Source organism: Boleophthalmus pectinirostris, unplaced genomic scaffold (genome assembly GCF_026225935.1).
Source record: "Boleophthalmus pectinirostris isolate CB_2022bp ecotype Guang Dong unplaced genomic scaffold, ASM2622593v1 HiC_scaffold_16, whole genome shotgun sequence".
In the NCBI taxonomy this organism is placed as follows: domain Eukaryota; kingdom Metazoa; phylum Chordata; class Actinopteri; order Gobiiformes; family Gobiidae; genus Boleophthalmus; species Boleophthalmus pectinirostris.
The window spans coordinates 2,824,549-2,844,689 of record NW_026571095.1 but is presented as its reverse complement, the minus strand read 5'-3'; the positions used below and the strand labels follow the sequence as shown (position 1 = coordinate 2,844,689).

Sequence of the window (20,141 nt, the reverse complement as noted above, 5' to 3'; positions counted from 1 at the left end):
CCGTAATGTCCAGACGATTGAGCACACCGAAAAATAAGCCGCATCAACTAAATTTTAACTACATTTTAAAATTGTACATATATAGACCACACCTGAATAGAAGCCGCAGGTGTCCACGTCTTCAAGAACGTTTTCAAGTTCAGGTCGTCTGCTTTTATCTAGGGGTGTCAAATTATCACATTAATTGTGATTAATTAATTACAGTCATATTTAGCGCGTTATGTTTTTTAATCGCGTTAATCTAATTTTTTATCTCTAACTTTACTGTTTCTGTATGAGAGTTGCCTTATTATAAAATCTGTTTTTTTGTGTTGTTGGGACAACACCACAAAAAAACCCACATTTATACATTTTTTTATTTCGGTAATTCCACTCATTGCCGGAAACCCACACAGAACGCGTGCAGTAAGAGCGATGTGAACGTCATGTTAACGTTGGCGGCGTCAGGCACAATGGACGAGGTGGAAGAGCCAGTAGAACAGAGGCAGCAGTGCACAGGTAAAAACACATTCATGTCTTGGAAATTCTTCTCCAGACGTGAAATATAAAAGAAAATAACAAATATAAAATCGCCTACAACTTAAATGTCAAACTGGAGCGACTGGCAATGGTGAAAACAACCTGCATAGGCTCATGAAATCTGCACTACTGTGACCTGCCACATGAGGGGACACGCACACAAACACACACACAAACACACACCTTCATCATCGTCATTAACCTGAGGACACGCAGACCACGTCTCCTTCCGTAGTTACTGCGCGAACACTGCTGTCCTCCTGTGCGTCGCGTGTGGACCGTGTTTTCTCGCGTACAATGTGTAGACCGCACTTCCTCCTGTGAGCCTCTAAACCAGAACTAACACCAAGACTAAAACCAAGACTAAAACCAGGACTAAACCAGGACTAAACCAGGACTAAACCAGTGATCTCATATATAAAGCATTTCTCTATCAATAATATTTTTAACATGGTTAAGGAAAGACTGGGCTTTTTATTGTCTTTAAGCAGACAAAACATCTTATGTTCAGATTTCCTCGTCTTTGCTACTTTACAGCAAACAACTGCTTATTCATGGAGACTTGGGCTCAACAGACAATTTGAAGAGAACAAACAAGAATTTGCAGGATGTGGTTGCTACATTCATGTAGTTTTAAAAAGCAAGACAATATCAAGTAATCCAAAGTATTCAGATTACATGTCACTCACTTTAAGTAATTTAATGGATTACGTTACAAGATACATTTTGGGGTATGTAATCTGTAATCTGTAAGGGAATACATTTTAAAAGTCACCTTCCCAACACTACAGATTAGTAACAGTAATAATAATGATGATACTGTGGAACTTAAGTGAGTGCATCTGTTAAAGTTAAACAACAAATGACTTTATAAAGTCACTTTTTTTTGTAGATGGCGGAGGAAGGGCGGCTCACTCAGAGTCTACGTCACGTTTGGAGGGCGGAGCCTGTGCTTTCTCAGGACGGGCGGGGGGAGGAGCAATAGTCGGACTTTCATAGTTCCTGGTCTGGATGGATGTTCCAAAACCCAAACTGTGCTTGTTTATGTGCAGAAGATACAATGTGAAAAGAGTTATTTTACATGAGAAGGACTCTTTAGGAAATGATGTGTCCATGCAGCAAGATCATTTTACTTGACAAGTTTTTTTTTTTAATAAACAACGTCTAGACTAGAATGAATCATCTCAGAACTAGTAAGTAGAGAATAAATCTGAAAACAAGATGAATAACCTGATAGATGTTTTAAAATCTTGGTCAGATCAGAGACATGTGCAGTGTTAGGAGGGTTTTGTGTGCAGCTGATCACGGGGTGTGTGTGTGCATGTGTGGGGTGTGTGTGTGTGTGTGTGTGTGTGGGGGGGGGGGGGGTAGCACGAGCAGCTGAGGACGAGGACGAGGGGGAAACGGCGGTGAGGGGGCGGAGACCGGAGGTAAAACAAGCGCGCCCTTGTAGACTTCAAAAGGACCGGACGTGGACAGAATGAGAGACGGGAGCACGCCGAGATCAAAATCCAACACACACCGGGTCTGTGAGGAGAAAGACGGAGAGAGAGAGAGAAACGGAGAGATTTACAGGTGACAGACGGATGAGGGGGAGAGAGGGAGGGGGACAAATGGAGAGAGAGAGAGAGAGAGAGATGAAGGATGAGGGGAGAGAAAGAAATGAAGAGAGGAGAGAGAGAGAGGGATGAGGGGAGAGAAACAAATGAAGGGAGGGAAGGATGAAAGAGAACGGAATGAAGAGAGCGGAGAAAGAGAGAGATGAGGGCAGAGAAAGGAATGGGAAAGGGAGGGAGGAATGAGGGAAGAGAAAGGAATGAAGGGAGGAGAGAGAGAAATGGCGAGAGGGAGAGAGGGGAGAGGGAGGGATGAGGGGAGAGAAAGGAATGAAGGGAGAGAAAGGAGAGAGAGGGATGAGGGGAGAGAGGAATGAAGAGAGGGGAGAAAGAGGGATGAGGTGAGAGAAAAGAATGAAGAGAGGGAGGAGAGATGGATGGGGGAGAGAAAGGAATGAAGGTAGGGGGAGAGAGAGATGAAGGGAGAGAAAGGAAGGAAGGGAAAGAGGGATGAGGGGAGAGAAAGAAATGAAGGGAGGGAAAGGAATGAAGGGAGGGAGAGAGAGGGATGAGGAGAAAGGAATGAAGGAAGGAGAGAGAGGGATGAGGGGAGAGAGAGAGGGATAAGAGGAGAGAAAGGAATGAAGTGAGGGGAGAAAGAGGGATGAGGGAGAGAAAGGAATGAAGAGAGGGAGAGAGAGAAGAGGGAGATAAGGGGAGAGAAAAGAATGAAGGGAGGAAGGGAGGGAGAGAGGGATAAGGGGAGAGAGGAATGAGGGAAGAGAAAGGAATGAAGGGAGGGAGAGAGGAATGGAGAGAGGGGAGAGAGAGAGATGAGGGGAGAGAAAAGAATGAAGGGAGAGAAAGGAATGAAGGGAGGGAGAAAAGGATGAGGAGAGAGAAAGGAATGGAGGGAGGGAGAGAGGGATGAAGGGAGAGAGAGAGGGGGGGATAAGAGGAGAGAAAGGAATGAAAGGAGGGAGAGAGGGGAGGGAGTGGGATGAGAAGAGAGAGAGGGGGGGAGAGAGGGCAAAGAGAGAGGGAGAGAAGGAGAGAGGAATGAGGGGAAGGAAAGGAAGAGAGAGATGAGGAGAGGGAGCCTGGAGTTTCACGGACGACGAGGCACCATCACAGATCACTAACATCATCATCATCATCATCATCATCATCATCATCATCATCATCATCAGCATCATCATCATCAGCGTGAACACAGTGACAGTGTAGACAGTGTAGAGTGTAGAGTGAGTGTGTGTGGAACACTGAAGAACACAGCGTCTGTTTACTGGTGTGAGCTGTTCTCAGTGCACTGATGGAACTCAAACTACTGACACTCTGCAGCTGATTTCATCAACACCTGAGCTGTTTTAACACAGTCTGAACAAAGGGAACTGACTCGGCTGGAACTACAACAGGTTAAGACGTGATTTTTTTTTTTTTTTTACTTTGTTTTTATTAGGACATTTTAGTTATGGGCCCAGTCAAGCAGAAGTAAACAGCAAGGCCAAAAATTCAAGTTAATGCACCTGATATAAAAATGTATTGAACAGATACATATGTACTCTAGTTTATGAAACTGTTGACCTTTTTTCTGTACCTTTTTTGGTTCTAAAGTTCCATATGTTTTAAACAGACCATGTATGAAACATGGAACAAAAATTATTTCCCAAATTTCAAAAACCTGCAAATCATGTCAATAAATGGATGTATTTCATCATATCTTGTGTTATTCCATCTTTGAACTGTTGATGAAGGGTACATGATTTTTTAAAAAAAAAATGTATTTAAAATGATAAAAATTTGCTTGGAAGGACTGACATATTTTATAGAAATAGTTTCCTTTCATTTTGAAGTAATATTAAAGTATTTGGAAGAAAAAAGCGACAAATGATGTAAAATCCTGCACCTTCTACTTGTTTGCACAATTTTCCCTCTGTTACTTTTCCCTCCGTTACCATGACCTTTCTTAATAAAAAATCTCATGACTCAAAAAGTAAGAGGTTTTTCAACCTAATCTTGTACCATATGGTAGAAAACTATATGAAGCAAATATTCAAACCAGTTTGTTAAGGATATGGAAGTGAGAACCAAGAGTTATCACTGTTTGGATTTATTGCCCAAAAAGTGCTGCATATTTCATTCCCTCCGTTACCGACATGAGTTTTTAAAATTTTTTTGTCTTGAACAACTTGAAAGAATATCACAGGTTTAACTTGACCCTGTTGGAGTGTAACTCTTTCCTACATTCTGATACTTTACTTATTTCAATAGTCCCTCTAGTTTCTGAATAAGAGACATTTGAATGTCAAAAATCTGCCCCTGTTTCCCTCCGTTACCACTTGACCAGACCCATATTCAGTCTGTTGTTCTCTGTTCTGTTGTTTTTACTAGAACTTGACTTTCAAGATGAAATGTCAGTTCCTAGTCTCTGATTTTACAAAATACATTTCCCCAAAAGTGCAACTTATAGTCCAGTGCGACTTATCTATGTTTTTTGGCTGGTGTGACTTATACTCTAGAGCGACTTATAGTCCAGAAAATACAGTCGGTCTGCACTGTGTCTCCATGGTTAGCGATGAGCATTCCGCCAATACACCTACATGTAGAACACCCCAGCGTGATGTCGCTGCAAAGTATCAATCCCAGGTACCGCAGCGTGTCCTTTGGCAAGACACTTCACATTGCCGGGTGTGACGCTGGTGTGTGAGTGACTTGTGGGGCCGATAACGCAGAATTATAAAAACATTAAGAGACAGCTTGAACGTCACAGTGGTTTCAGCGCTCACCCACAACCCAAGGGTCAGAGGTTCAATTCCAGCTCCGAGCATGTGCAGGTGGGCAAGACACTTCAACCACCTTGCCTAGTGTGAAGGCGGGGAGTGTTTAGCGGTGGTCAGGGGCTCAGATTGACAGCTTCACTTCTACATTAAGGCGAGTCGCTCCCACCGCTGTATCAGGAAAAAGAATGAATAATGACTAGAGTTTAGCATTTGTCAGCCTAATGGAGCTAATCGGGGCCCTCGCTGTGATCCACACGAAGCAGAGCCAGAACAACTGTGTTTTATAATAACAATAATAATGTGCAGTCATATTTCCCAAACACCATGAGACGAAAGTTCAGCTCTCTTACTAAGCTTTGAGTTTACTGAGGTAATAAATCACACAACACACTCTGCAGAAGACAATGTACAGATAATGTAGTGTCTCCATACGCAAATTTCAAACTCGATTTCAACACTAAGGAATTGACTCGATACCTTGTCTGATACTACAGTGATAATAAAAAACACAATCTATTTAGTAGGGCCGGGCACGTTAACGCGTTAATTTTGCGTTAACTAATGAATTAATTATCGCCAACAATTATTTTAACGCCGTTTTTATTTTTATTTATTTTATTTTTTTATTGTAAACGTCTGTTGCTTACTGGCTTTTATTTTGAAAAACTCCACCACGAGCATTTCTTTAAGTTTGTTGTCTTTTCTTTACACTTTTTACACTTTTTTCTGATCACGGGAGACGTAACGTGTCTGAGCCTCCGCGGCCGGGCTCTGGTTCAAGGGTCTTTCTCGTTCTTCTCCGTCCAACCAGTGCGGTTTTCGTCGCTGCCGTCTCGCTTACATCATGCTATCACAGGGCATTCGCGAAAGTCGGGAAGATTTCGTGATATGATCCCGCCCATAACTCAACGAAATATGACTGGCTCAGACAACTGTCAATCTCAAACTTCGTTCCAGCCACCGAAGGCCCTGCAGGTGTTTGTTTAGTTCAGCGCTGCAGGGGGAGTCACTGATTTACCCAGATTCCACTGGAAGAAAAACTGATTGGTCTATTTCCATTCCATAATATTAACCCTTTGTTTCCCAAGAAATATTAGTCCAAGTTTATAACAATGATCTAGAAATTATTACTAGTGTTGTGTTTATTACTCACTGAATAAAAAAATATAGAAAAAATATATTAGTAGTACAAAAATTCATTCAGTATTTTTTCTTGAGCCTTCAGAATACCTTGAATTCATTAATTGGTTTTGCGTATAACGTGCGATTAATCATGATTAATTGCATGCGATTCATGCAATTTATATTTTTTATTTTTGCCCAACCCTATTAAATGCCTATTACCACTGTACATGTATTATTTTTGTGAGTAGGTTTATGCACTAATTCATGGACAAAGGTTTATGTTTTATAGACATTTAACTGTACCTGCATTTAAGACTCGCAGTGGCTCTTAAATATACTCCAGTTCTAGTGAATGCTAAAACTAGTAGCTCTGTGGCATTTTTGTTTAATAAAGGTAGCTCACCGGAGGAAAAAGGTTAGAGACCCCTGTTCTAAAGACGTTCAGGAAAGTTGCATCTCTGTCGTGTGAAATTGACTTATTTAGTTTTTATTCTTGGTCAAATGAGCAGAAGTGAGACTTGCAAGTCGTGACTTGGACTCGAGTCAGACTTGAGTCACTATTTTTAGGACTAAAATGGACTAAGACTTGGGACTCGACTTGGACCTGAAGGTCAATGATTTGGGACTTGAGAAGACGTAATGTTTCTCCTAAAATATGTTTTTATACAATATACAATACTTTTCTCTTTACAGTTGATAAATGCAGTGATTAATTTTACAGGAACAAACTGGAACATGTCCCTCCCACTTCTGTTTGTTACTTTGGATGTAACTGAAATATTGTGAAGTACTGTGAGATGGTATCCTCAAATGCACTACAGTAATATATAGTACAATACAGTACAATACAGTAATCTACAGTACTACACAGTAAAACAAGGAACTACAGAGAACATGATCCTTCCATTTCAGTGCAGACACATGACAAAACTGTTACTAAGCACTTCTTTTTCTGTTCTGACCGTAATGATTCACACTAAGATCTTGTCAAGACATTTAAAAAGAAAAGATCTGCATTTCTACAACTCTTATCTAAATACTCATATATAAATATACCATGACTTTTTAATTTAAAAGTCATGTAAATTGCAAAAATCTGGAACTTTGGTTTAAAGACTTGAAATGACTTGAAGCTCAAAGCAGACGACGTGGACTTGACGTGGACTTGACGTGGACTTGACTTGGACTTGACGTGGACTTCTGGGCCAGTGACTCAAGACTCGACTTGGACTTGCCTTCGTCTTTGTCTTTGACTTGAGACTTGAGGTCAAAGACTTGAAACTTACTTGAGACTCTCAAAACATCGACTTGATCCCACCTCTGCAAATGAGTCTAGTTTCGATACTAGTTTTAGTATCGATTAGTATTTGAGTCTGACCTTAAAATACATTTGACAGATTTTTATGATTTTATGATTTTGACTTAATTTGGTGGGATTACAACTGCTGTAAATATAAATTATAGTTTTATACTAAACTGATCAAGAAGCAGCTTTCTTAAACGTATTGCTGACATCACACTGGAAGAATTCTACCCACAATTTTTACAGAAGACGCAGATACTTTAAAGAAGCAGTATGTAACTTTCTGGTTTGTGGTCCGTCAACTGTTTGTTTCTATGGAGATGTAATTTAACATTAAACAGCTCTATCCTACATTTATTAAATTACAGCTCAGAAATACTTAGAAAACCAGACATTCTGACTGCGAGCAGGGTCGCCTTTCCACAGATCTGGACCTGTAACTTGGTATGGTTTGGTCTCCATGAAGACGGAAAGATTTAAAGCCATACTGTGAAACATTCAAAGCAATAACCACCAGAAACACAATGCACCTTTAAACATGATTTCAACAAAAAGAAGGTGTTTTCTTATATTTGTCAGATAAAAATGTCTGTGTTTATTAGGTTACATGAGTTTTGTTGTTTCCTAGTGTGAAATTTTAAACCTAAAAAACGACCAAATTGGGAAAACGAGTGTGAATGTTGTTGCAAAAAGTCTTAAATATGATCTTAACTGTGTTTTAGTGAAATGAGTAGTCTCAGCTGTCATAGGCACTTTAAATTCTCCAGACTTTTGCAGTGCTTTTGTATATAAGTTCTGTATAAGGCAGAGTATAAGTTACAGCCTTCACACAGACCGGGCTAATCTGGATAAGGGCCGGACCAGAGCCAAATGTTTGCACCTATGATTTAACTGCACTCAGGCTGCCGGGGCATTTCAGATTTATAACTATATACCATTCGACTGTGTATGGAAACTCTTATACAATACAGCAGATCCGTTTAGAGAAGTACAAAGTCATAGCACGCTGGACGGTTAACACGACGACCTGATTTCTATGAGGTGCACTTGTGAGCCTTGTGTTAGTTAAATAGTAAATTACCATATTTTTCGGACTATAAGTTACACTTTTTTCATGGTTTGGGTGTTTCCTGCGATTTATACTCCAGTGCGACTTATATATTAACATTTTCACACTGAAGCCGCGAGAGGTTCTAGTCTTGTGTGTGAGTATCTGCTGCTCCTGTTCCTCCTGTACCACTGTCACTTCACTCTACTGCACATGTCTCCTGCAGAAAGAGCCACTGTCCTTCTGCAAGTAGTAAAATACTCAGCTGAAAAAGATAATTGAGCAGCAGAAAGAAAGTTTGGAGTGAGCGAGAAACTTGTGAGGGAAAGCGGGGATGAAGAACACAGCTTCACGGCAACCAGGCAGGTGCATCATGAAACTTTCCTGGAAGTCACTGGATGGATGGACAAAACCTGGACTTCAGTGACACTAAAACCATCCTGTTTGGATTCAGAAAGGCCGGAATAATTCTAACTGGAACTGATGCTGAGTCTGAAAACAGCTACACAGAAGAGGAAACAGTGCTCCTTTTACCTCCATAGGTCGCGGAGTTTCTCTGAAGTGACACAGAGGACGAAGAATTGAATGGATTTAGTGATTTGGAGTGAGATGGAGAGTTTGGTAAACTTGTTCTGTTCTGTTGTTTATGTTATAGTTTATCTGAAGAACTGTTCATATGTGACGTTAACAGTTTGTTGTTCTCTGTTCTGTTGTTATTACTAGAACTAGATGAAATGTTGGTTCCTGGTCTCTAATTTTATAAAATAAATTTCCCTCAAACAGTGTGACTTCTTCTTCATTTTTTGGCTGGTGCGACTTATACTCCGAAGCGACTTACAGTAAAAAAAAATATGGTAGACACAATTTAAATTTGCACTGTGTAACTTTTCTGGTGGAGCGTCCGTCAAATGCTTTTCTCTTGAAACTTTATTGCTTTGCCTGAAATGTTTCACAGTAGAGCACTAAACCTTTATACCTTCATGGAGAACAAACCAGATCAAGTTAAAGGTCAGATCTGTGGAGTAAGAATGTCTATTTTTGAGCTCTAAAACCACCTGTAATTGAATAAAGGTAAAGTAGAGCTGTTTAATGTCACACTGTGGAACATTCCAAGTAGAGCAGACAAACCTTTAATTTTTATATTCAAATAAAATGTGTCTCTTTCTGTATTGTGTCATCAGATTTGATTGACTGTCAGTTTGTTTTCAGACATATTTAAAGGCAGAGCGTGTACCGTATGTGAGGACGTAGAGTGGTTTTCCATTGGGGTCCATGGTGCTGAGGCAGGGGGCTTTGGGGGAGATGGTGCCCCACCTCTGCAGGGCCGCCTCCAGAGAGGGGGGCCAGTTGGTCACCACCCCCAGCTGCTCGCCCTGGGACGGAGACATCTGGGCCCCCTCGGCTCTGGGCTGGTTCGGGTCGGGCTGTTGGACTGAAGAATGGAAAAAAAAAAATACATGGTGTGAATTTATTTGGCATTAAGCTGAAGAGACTATTCCATATTTTGCCTTTTGCCACTATCAGACCTCAGCAGCACTTCAATGCAGTGCTGAGGTTCCCTGAGTCTAAGCTCCAGTGTTTATTCATTCAGTAAACATCACCACTTTGACTTCATCTAATGCCAGATTCAAAAGTGTCACTCTGAATTCTGTTCTACACATTATCAATTTGGAACGGCTCTCATATACAGTGACCAGAAAACCACGGACCATCATGGCAAATATTTGAATCTGATTGTTTGAAGTGACACCACAGCAAGACGAAAAATGTACTTTTATTAAATCCAGTTGAAAGAAAAGCACAGACATCTTCCCTGCACTTTCCTTCTGCATGTTTTTCTCAAAAAAGTCAGTATTTCCTTGACAACACCGTCTTGTTGCCAATAGTTCTGCTGCCAATGTTTAATTTCCACACACTTTATTCTGCACTATGACCTGTAGAGCACAGAGACACCTGACTGTCGCTCTCAGTTCAGTGAGAACAGTTTTACCTTCCAGGAGCTCCTCAAAGTCATCGACAAAGAACTCTCTGAGCGGGGGTCGTTTGGGTCTCTTCAGGGTGTTCACCAGCTGCTGGATTTTAGCTGAAACTCTGCTGCTGACAGGGACCCCTGAAACAAACCAACAAGCGAAGAGGAGTCAAAGCACATTCAAAAGTATTATTTAAACATGATTAAAGATCAGGTATTTTGCATCTATGCTTCATTAATTGCTAACACATCACATACTTAGGTCACCATGTTACCTTTCAACATTCACAGAACAACAACTTTTTAACAAGTTTCACTTTTGTTTTTGTTGCTCCACTTGTGTACAGTTTGTAACTTCCTTTGGTGTAATAGGTGGGTTTCACGTGACGTCACAGGGCTACGTTTGTCAGCACGCAAAATCAGATGGAGGACAGGTTCTCCAGAGCCGTGTTTGTCGTGTTTGTCTTCACTTCCTGCCCTCCACCTGAAATTCGCGCATCATCGTGATCACGTGACTGAAACCCTCCTATTCTGTAAAACTGTCACACAGGAACATGGGTGATTGGTTGTGGGCTGAGAATTGGACAAAATCTAACAGCTAATTGCAAGGAGGGTTCAAATAGTACCAGGGAGAGATCACAAAGGCTGCGTTCAGACTGCAGCCTGAAGTGACGCAAATCCGATTTTTTGGCCCCTATGTTCCTGTATCTGATCTTTTAATGACAGTCTGAAGGACACAGATCCGATTTTTTCAAATGTGACCCAGGACACTTGGATATGTGCTCCTGAAACTGATACATATCTGATCTTTTGACATGTGACTTCAGTCTGAACGGTCAAAGTGCATTCATTCGACCTACACGTTATCAACAAGCCACAAACGTCACTATTCTGCACTGAAGTAGGTGAAAATTGTTAATGAACTCCGTGTCACTGAAGTGAAGCACATCACCACTCACCACTCTTGGCTCCGTCTCCACATCCACATGTTCCTTTCAACGGACGTCGCTGCCGCTGTCCCACAAAACACCACGACCAAAAACCTCGTCCTTCTCCTTCTCAATCTCCTCCTTAAAACAAGTAAGTTGTTCATGTTCTGGCTCCGGTACGAGAGGAACTTTAAAATCTCCAGGTGCTCAATGCTGCGTCCATGTTTGGACAACTTCCATAAACACAGAGCACGCTCGCTGTGGTTGACGTCATCATGTCTCCAGTGCACATGCGGGACACTTTTGGGCCGTTTAACGTTCACACTGGAGTCACATACAAGTCACATTTAATTGGAAATGTGAACGACCTCGCAAAAACATCGGATTTCACAAAAAAACGGAATTGAGCGTTAAGCCCTGCAGTCTGAACGAAGCCAAAATGACTCGAACAAGCCTGGAAAACCTCTTCAAGCATGTTTTTGATGAGGGAACGACTTTATAACATGGTAGAAAGCTCCAAAAATCCATTTGGCATAACACTCCCTCTTTAAAGTCAACTACTGATTCATAGTTGTAATCACTCCATCCACTGACTGTCTGTATCAGCAGCACAAAACACAGACATCAAAGTGATAAATGGAAGTTCATGAGACGGACCCCGACACAAAACTGAATGAGCAAATCAAACTTCTAGGAAACAAAAATGTAAATCTATAGGATCATTTTGCTCATAAAAACACAGACAAAGCGTTGAGGGATTTGTTACTTAGCAGCACCAATAAAATCTACACGTCTCGTAGTTTTTCCTACAGCCCCTGCTCTGCTCACCGTCTCCCGTCTCCATGAGCTCGGCGTTCCCATACTTGGGCGTGTGTTTGTGGGCGGCGTTCCCAGGACAGGGCGCCCGGTCAGCCTGGGTCCCATCTGAGGACGAGGAGGAGTTGTTGGTGTACCCTGTGACGTCTGGAGGAGCCGAGTGGTTCTCTGGACAAGTGGGGAGAGGAACAAATATTAATATCCAAAGTTTCAATCAAAAGCAGTGGCAAAAATTCAGTCTTAAAGGTCCTACATTACGCAAAATAAACTCCTTTGAGCTTTAAACCATGTTCGAATGTCGTTTCCTCCTCAAAAACAGACCTGGAGTTGTGTTTTGTTTCATTCACACACATTTGAGTAACTCTTTATTATTAGTCTGTGTACATTTCTAAAGCTCCAAATGCTCTGTTCCACCTTGTGATGTCATGAAGCAGTAGTTAACAGCTCCTTTTAGCTTTAGTTCAGTAGAGATTGTCCAGGACTGAAATCTTGTGGAGTTTAAAAACACAGTGGAGCAGGTCCTGTATTACCACATGACATCACAAGGTGGAACAAAGTGTTTTAAGTTTTATAGTAGAACTCATCTTAAATGTGCAGGGTTTCTGTGTTAAACATGTGAATGAAACAAAACAGAACTCCAGGTCTGTTTGTGACGACGAAACAACGTTATGACATGGGTCAGAAAATAGTTTAACGTGGGCCCTTTAACGTGCCGATGGCAGGTTATGATTCTCTATTATTTTCTGAATTTTGTGGAATAATAACTGTTGTAAATAGAAATTCTAGTTCTACACCAATTTTGCAAAGGAATGTTTAAAAATATGTTGAAAATTACAAGTGATCCAGTGATTACAGTGACCAAAGCAAAAGGTGGTCATTAAAAACAATCCAGTTTCGCGTTATTTTGATGCGTTTTGGTTTTACCGGTAGTTTTTTTTTTTTTTTTTTGAGTCCAAACTAGGGAAGGGCATGATTAGTGAACTAATCAACAAGTGATCATTAAGAATTTTGTCAATTACATTCACTTTTAATCAACAAACCGAATGTAGGTTGTTGTGCGTAGTGTAAGGAGACGAGGCACTGGAGACACTGGAGTTGCAGCCTCACAGTCTCACGTTTGGGCTCTGGCTCCTTGGAGATCACTGTCCCACTCAGTGAGCGCGTTTACATGCACATTAGTATCCTGGTTTCATCATGGTGCATTGGTGCATGTATACACAGTATCCCGGTTAATGCAACATAAAGAGCTGCACTAACCCTGCACATGTACGATCTCTGAAAATATGAACCATTTCCAGCGCGACACACACAGAACACACTCACCACCACCATCATCATCATCATCATCAACACCCTTCTGTCACAGAGAGAACACTCATATTCCACTGAGTTATGTCCTTTAGTCTGATAAAAGCTGAATCGCATCAGCGCACAAGGAAAGAGATGTTTTTATCAGCGCTTATAGTTTATGCAAATGAGTCATGTGGTTTTAAGTTTGGTTTCTGTAAAACATAAACAAATGCAGTGTTGTGCAAGTTCACACTTTTCATGAACTAGTTCAAAGTTCAGTTCACACTTGTTCAAAGTGAATAGTTCACGTTCATAGTTCACAATTTTAATTTCGAACTAGTTCAAAGTTCAGTTCATTTTATATTTAGATGAGATCTGTAAATGAAAGGCTGCTTTTATTTTTTCAAACTGACTTCTAGTTTACAACAACTTTACAAGATACACTGTTGGACAAGTGACTTTAAAACTGTAATGTGTTATTTATGACTTGTTACTGTCATTTCAAAGTAATTTGTTACACTACAATATTACTGTATTTAAAATGTAAAACATTACATGACTATTGCAGCACTTTTAATTTACTCTCACCAAAAGAACTGTTAAGATGCTGAACTTTTGCGCCGTATATGGACTGAACCAGGACTGAACCAGGACTAAACCAGGACTAAACCAGGTCTAAACCAGGTCTAAACCAGGACTAAACCAGAACTGAACCAGGTCCAAACCAGGAATAAACCAGGTCTAAACCAGGACTAAACCAGGTCTATACCAGAACTGAACCAGGACTAAACCAGGTCTAAACCAGGACTAAACCAGGACTAAACCAGAACTGAACCAGGACTGAACCAGTTCTAAACCAGGAATAAACCAAGACTAAACCAGGACTGAACCAGAATTGAACCAGGTCTAAACCAGGATTGAACCAGGACTAAACCAGAAAGGAACCAGGACTAAACCAGGTCTAAACCAGGTCTAAACCAGAACTGAACCAGGACTAAACCAGGACTAAACCAAGACTAAACCAGGACCAAACCAGGACTAATCCTGGACTAGAACTTGGAATCTAGGACCGCCCCTGAGAGAACCCCTAGTGCGATGGGGCGTCAGCTGCGTTTAGCTCGGTGGAGCGCGGACTTCTGCGTCGGTCCTTTCGCTCAGGATCACGGTCTACGCGGGCGCACCTCCGGCGTTTCACCGCTGCTGATATCGCGGTTATTTTAGCAAATTTGTATGAAGAAAAACGAAAAACCCACCATTTCCAGGTTAAAAAGCATTGTGACGCGCGTTACTGACTTATGTACCAAGTAAAATAATACGCGCGCGGAGCAGCACGTCCTGTGTGTGTAGATTTCAGAAAATAGGATCTATCCTATTTTTGATGCTCTACACGAGCGTAGGTGCGTATCCCCGTCAAAAATACACAGAGAGCATGTATCTATTGTTGTATTTGTGCATTTACCATCAGCACATTGTGCTCCCTGGGCAGTTGTGTATCATGTGAAAGAGCCCAGATCCACATACACTGTTAATTAGTGCTTTGAAATTTACTTTTGAAATCCTTGCGTTTGCCGTGGTCAGCCTGTACAGAAGGTAAATACAAGCAGCTAAACGCGCCCAGTCAAGTTTGATTGACTTCCCATTGAGAGACACAAGAGCCCGTACGTTCCGCTAAAGCTGCCGGTGGAGTCGCCTTCACGTGAAGTGCGAGCAGATCGTCACTCGTCAGGTGAAAACAAATTCCGACGTTTAACTGAACCCCAACAGTGACGTACGTCGTTCATCACACATAATTTGAACAAATTCACGTTCAAGTTCTTGATTTACAAAAGTGTTGCGTTCAGTTCAAAGTTCACTGAAAAATGAACGTGTTCAATGAACGCGTTCTTTTGAACTCGTTCATGCACAACACTGAACAAATGTATCAAAGCTGCATTAAACACATTATAATGTCAAACGGGCTGATGTGGCTCTAGAGTGTTTATGGTTTATATGTCATAAACTTGAGTTTATTTAGGAACGTAATAATAATTACGTTCATTTTAATCGACAAACCGAATGTAGGTTGTTGTGCGTAGTGTGACCAAACAGGTCTGTACATGTGTCTCTGCACTCAGAAGGAGCGAGACACAAACAGTCGGTCAGTCTGCAACGTACTGAAGCACAAATGTGTATTTAACGATGACTTGTACAAGAAATTCCATGCTTTTCTGTTCCTGTCGGGACAGTGCACAGTGTACAAAGCAGCACATATGTTTCGGTGTGCAGTGGGAAAAAGTTTTGCCAGGTGAGAGTCGCTCAATGTCGATGACGAATCCCCACCTCCCTCCCCCCGTACGGTGTCCTGGTTTTGACAAACGCAAATCTGGTCACACTAACCTGTATTCCACCGAGTCATGTCTTTTAATCCAACAGAAGTTGAACCGCATCAGCGACACAAGAGCTGTTTTTTTTTCCTTCACTTAGTTTATGCAAATTAGCGATGCGGTTTTAAGTTCAGTTTCTGTGAGAGTTGTGCAAACAAAACTGAATTAAACACATTATAATGTCAAACGGGCTGATGTGGCTCTAGAGTGGTTACGGTTTATATGTCGTAAAGTTGAATTTATTTATGCAGATTAGTAGTGCAGATAGTAATAATAATGATGATAATTTTAATATAAAAACGTTCATGATTAATCAATAATCGATCGTTAATTCTTCCGACGATCGATTAAGAAAATTTCACTGAATGCCCATCCCTGGTCCAAACCTGTGACTGATCAAAAATAATAAGAAGGGATTTCATGAGGAACATAGTGTTCAGTTATTTTATCCCCATGACTCTTTATTACTAAACAACACCAGGGTTTATACGAGTACAGAGCAGCAGTGAACAGTGAAAAATACATAAAAATAATCTAACTTCTTTTTCTCCTCTGTCAACAACTTCATATCTCTTCGTCTAAAAGTTGCCGACAGTGTAACTTTACGAAGCAAACTGAACAACAGCAGGGTTGAGATGATTTGACCTGCCTCTGAGAAAAGCTTTTTTGAAATCACTGTGAAATAACGCCAGCAGGAGGCCAGCACATAAAGTGAAGTGGAGTAATATATCGTAGTGTGACCATGACTGAACCTTAAACTGCATTAGAACTGCGGCGCTTTGTCAAGTCTCTGCTCACTGCGTATCCCTCCACCACCTCACTGCCTTAGGAGTCATTTGGAGACATAATATAGTTCTCCTGACAGATGATGTCGGTTATGCCTTTTAGAGATCAGAATATGCTCAGGTAAAGTGAATGTCAAAGGATTAAGCTGTAGGCTATTTTATCTGGCATTAAAAGTGAGACATGGACAGATTTTTCTACTGTAATACTCATACTTCGCAGCGGATGTCATTAATATTCCCTGGGAGCGTGATGCTAACTGAAGGCATGCTGTGTCTGAGGCTTTGTTAGACTTTAATCTGAGTTTTATTTTAACTCAGTGCGACCAGAAAGAGCTGAACTGCAACAGGTGAGCTCATGTGTGCTGTTTAACAAGTGTCTCTCAAATAACATTACAGTTACACTTTATTAGTCAGCAGTTTTTCTGTTAGTCACTCTCAGCTTTTTGTTGAAAATCAAACTCGTAAACAGGATCATGAACGCTCCACAAGCTTCTGAAAATGTGCTGATTAAATCCATTTTGTAGTTTTTCTTGAGTTTTCAAACGATTTTAAATGTTTTTTGGCAGTGTTTGCTAATGTGTGCATTGTGTCTCCATTGTAACGGCTGAATATTCCACCATTAGAGATACATGTAGAACACCCCCAGTCTGACGTCACAAAACATAGCATCAGTCCAAGCGTTCATGGTCCTGTTGAGGAGTTAGATTTAGAGTTAGAAGGTGAGAGTGAATAACCGAAAAACTGTTGGCTGATGCTCCAATCATGTGAGAGACTTGTTCAAAAGCAAAATCATTTCACCTGTTGTAGTTCCAACTAAGTCAATTCTGTATGGTCAGATTATGTCAAAATAAGTTTAAGTGTAATTAAAGTAACAGACAGACTAGTGCTTTGACACGTTGTTTCTGTGTCCGCAAGGCTTTCTTATCCACACAGCTTTGAGCATATTTGTTTATATTTTATAGAAACGAAATTTAAAATCACATGGTTAATTAAACTAAACTATAAGCACTGATAAAAAAAACCTCTTTCCTTGTGCGCTGATGCAGTTCAGCTTCTGTCAGACTAAAGGACACGACTCAGTGGAATGTGAGTGTTCTTTCTGTGACAGAGGGGTGTTCTGCTGATGGTGAGTCTGTTCTGCACTTCTATCGTGTTGGAGATGATTCATGTTAAACTTTTCAGACATTATACGTCTGCAGGTCATAAGGATAAACTGAATATATGAATGGACATATATTCCAGCCTCTTAGTGTTTTGCTGGTGAATTACTTCGTGGGCGCACAGACCTACATCAGAGTATCAGTGTTTTCAGGCGTCCACACAGCGCTGGATCAGATCTGTACTCAAATGAATTTGTGGGAGCTGGAGGCACCAGATCATTCTGTCTCTGGAGCCGTTTTCAATTGGATTAGTGTGAACAAACACTGCATCCACACGAAAACGACTCAAGTATGTACTAGTGTGGACGGGGCCTAAGTATCAACATCTGCCTCTTGCCTCCATCATCACATTCTAGAACCTGAAAACCCCCATGCCCCCCTCCCAGCCTCTTCACCTGTGCGGTGCAGCCTGTGGCGGTGCAGGTGAGCGTGCTGCTGGAGGACGTCTGCCAGCCGCCCCACCGCCGCCCCGCTGCCAGAGCTGCCCCGGGACGAGGAGGACGAGGAGGCGGTGGAGCCCGTGGTGGTGCTGGAGGAGGCCGGGTGCAGACCTCGGCTCGCCCAGTGCTCTGTGCCCAGGCTGTCCTCCAGGCTGGACGTCCCATCTCCCCCTCCTCCTCCCCCGCCCACGCGGTCCTCCTCTGGGCACTCCTCCTCTCCGTCTGCCTCCCCCTCCGAGCCGGACGATGTGTCTGTGGAGAAGAGAGCACAGGAACAAACTTACTTTAAAGGTCTTAAAGAAGAAGAAAAATACTTTTAACCATGTTATACTGTTGTCCTCTCGTCAAAAACATATCTCGCTTTTTTATTTCATTCGTGCTTCTTTCATTACGTCATTACGTGACGTCAAATCATTTTCTCTGAGCCTCAAAAATGCTCTGTTTGCCATTAGACATTAGGTTTAGTTTTGTCATCGTTAAACTCTGGACTTCTCCTGCAGTTTTTAAGCCCATAAACCATCACCAGACTCGTTACACAGACAAACTGTGCTCACAGTGACTGCGCGGCTCTATTAGGCTCTATAAACAGAACATTCAAAGAGAATAAGACTTCATTTATTTAGTTTCTAAATGTTTATTCCCTTTGCTGACAGCACAGGTAGCTCCAGCGCCTAACTGGAAATGGAGATGAAGTATATAAAGGTTCACATATAAACATTATTTTAGGTTAGAAAATGTGAAACATTATCCCAAGACTAAAAGCATGTTTAAAAAGCATGTTTAAGATTTTAATATGTGTTTTTAAAGTTTTGAATGGACTGGCCCCACAGTACATCTCAGACCTCCTCCACATTTCCCTGCTCATGTGTGCTGAGGTCCGAGGGTCAGCTCCAGCTCGTGGGGCCTAAAATGAGACTTAAAACCAGGGGGGACAGGACCTTCTCTGTGACCGGCCCCAAACTCTGGAACACTCTGCCCCTCCATGTCCAAACAGCCCCCACAGCCGGAGAGTTAAGTCTCATCTTATTCTCTGGCTTTTAATAACATGTGAGTGGTGTGGTCCTCTTTTATTTATTTAACTTTATTTATTACCTCCGCCAAGGAGGTTATGTTTTTGCCGGCGTTTGTCTGTTTGTTTGTTTGTCTGTTAGCAACATAACTCAAAAAGTTATGGACCGATTTTGATGAAATTTTCAGGATTTGTTGGAAATGTGAAAAGGAAGAACTGATTTCATTTTGGGGGTGATCCGGAAGAAATCCTGGATTCTGGATCACTTTAAAATTTTAAGTTAACATTGTGGTAAATGGGGCCAAAAATTTTGTTTCTCAATATCTGGGTTAATTATTGACCAAACCCCATGAAATTTGACTCAGGGATGGACAATGGGATCCTCTTTCATATTCCAAAGGCTGATCCGGATCTGATCCAGAAGACTGATTTTATCGCAATTTATATAAAAAATGGGGGTAGTCCTTGGCGGAGGTCTGCGCTCTCTGACTGCTTTTCTAGTTTATTTATTGTTTTTATCTATTTGATTTTTTTAGTACTGCTTTTATGTATTGATTTTATTTATTATTTTTGTTCAATGATTTCATTATTACTATTTTATTTATTGATTCTATTAGTTTCCTTGATTCTATTAAGTTGGAACATAATTCAGCTGATTTTTCTTTTGTCTTGTTTATAAAATGTACAAATAAAGTTGGACTGGACTGGAAAAGAGAAGAAGGCGGCATGTTGGAATTTGGGCTGCACAATATATTGCAACTAAAATCCCATTTTAATAAGTGAATAGTCACATATTAAAATGTCTTCTGCAAAGAGCAAAGTCACTTCAACCACAAACATGATTCTTGTATTATTTGGATTACCACTCAACAGAATCCTACTTTTAAAACTTGTCTAAATGGAATCTCAGTCTTTTTAGAATGACGTTTCCTTTTTGAAATGTGTTTAGTTTCATGTGAGCCTGTCTGGGAGCGTGTTTGGTATGCTGATGGTATCTGCAGAACACTAGATGTTTGTTACATTCCATGATGTCATCCAGAAAGGCTCAT

The 20,141-nt window shown here is 41.2% G+C and overlaps 1 protein-coding gene across 1 annotated transcript in view; it reads right to left on the bottom strand.

The window, feature by feature from the left end:
• Positions 1-20,141, bottom strand: part of LOC110153344 (disco-interacting protein 2 homolog C) — a 304,174-nt gene that overhangs the window by 94,735 nt on the left and 189,298 nt on the right. The window contains exons 5-8 of the mRNA XM_055151871.1: positions 18,039-18,335; positions 12,058-12,213; positions 10,322-10,441; positions 9,566-9,763 (exon numbers count right to left, since the gene is read on the bottom strand). Coding sequence (XP_055007846.1) covers positions 9,566-9,763; positions 10,322-10,441; positions 12,058-12,213; positions 18,039-18,335 — 771 coding nt within the window. The remainder of the gene's footprint in view (positions 1-9,565; positions 9,764-10,321; positions 10,442-12,057; positions 12,214-18,038; positions 18,336-20,141) is intronic.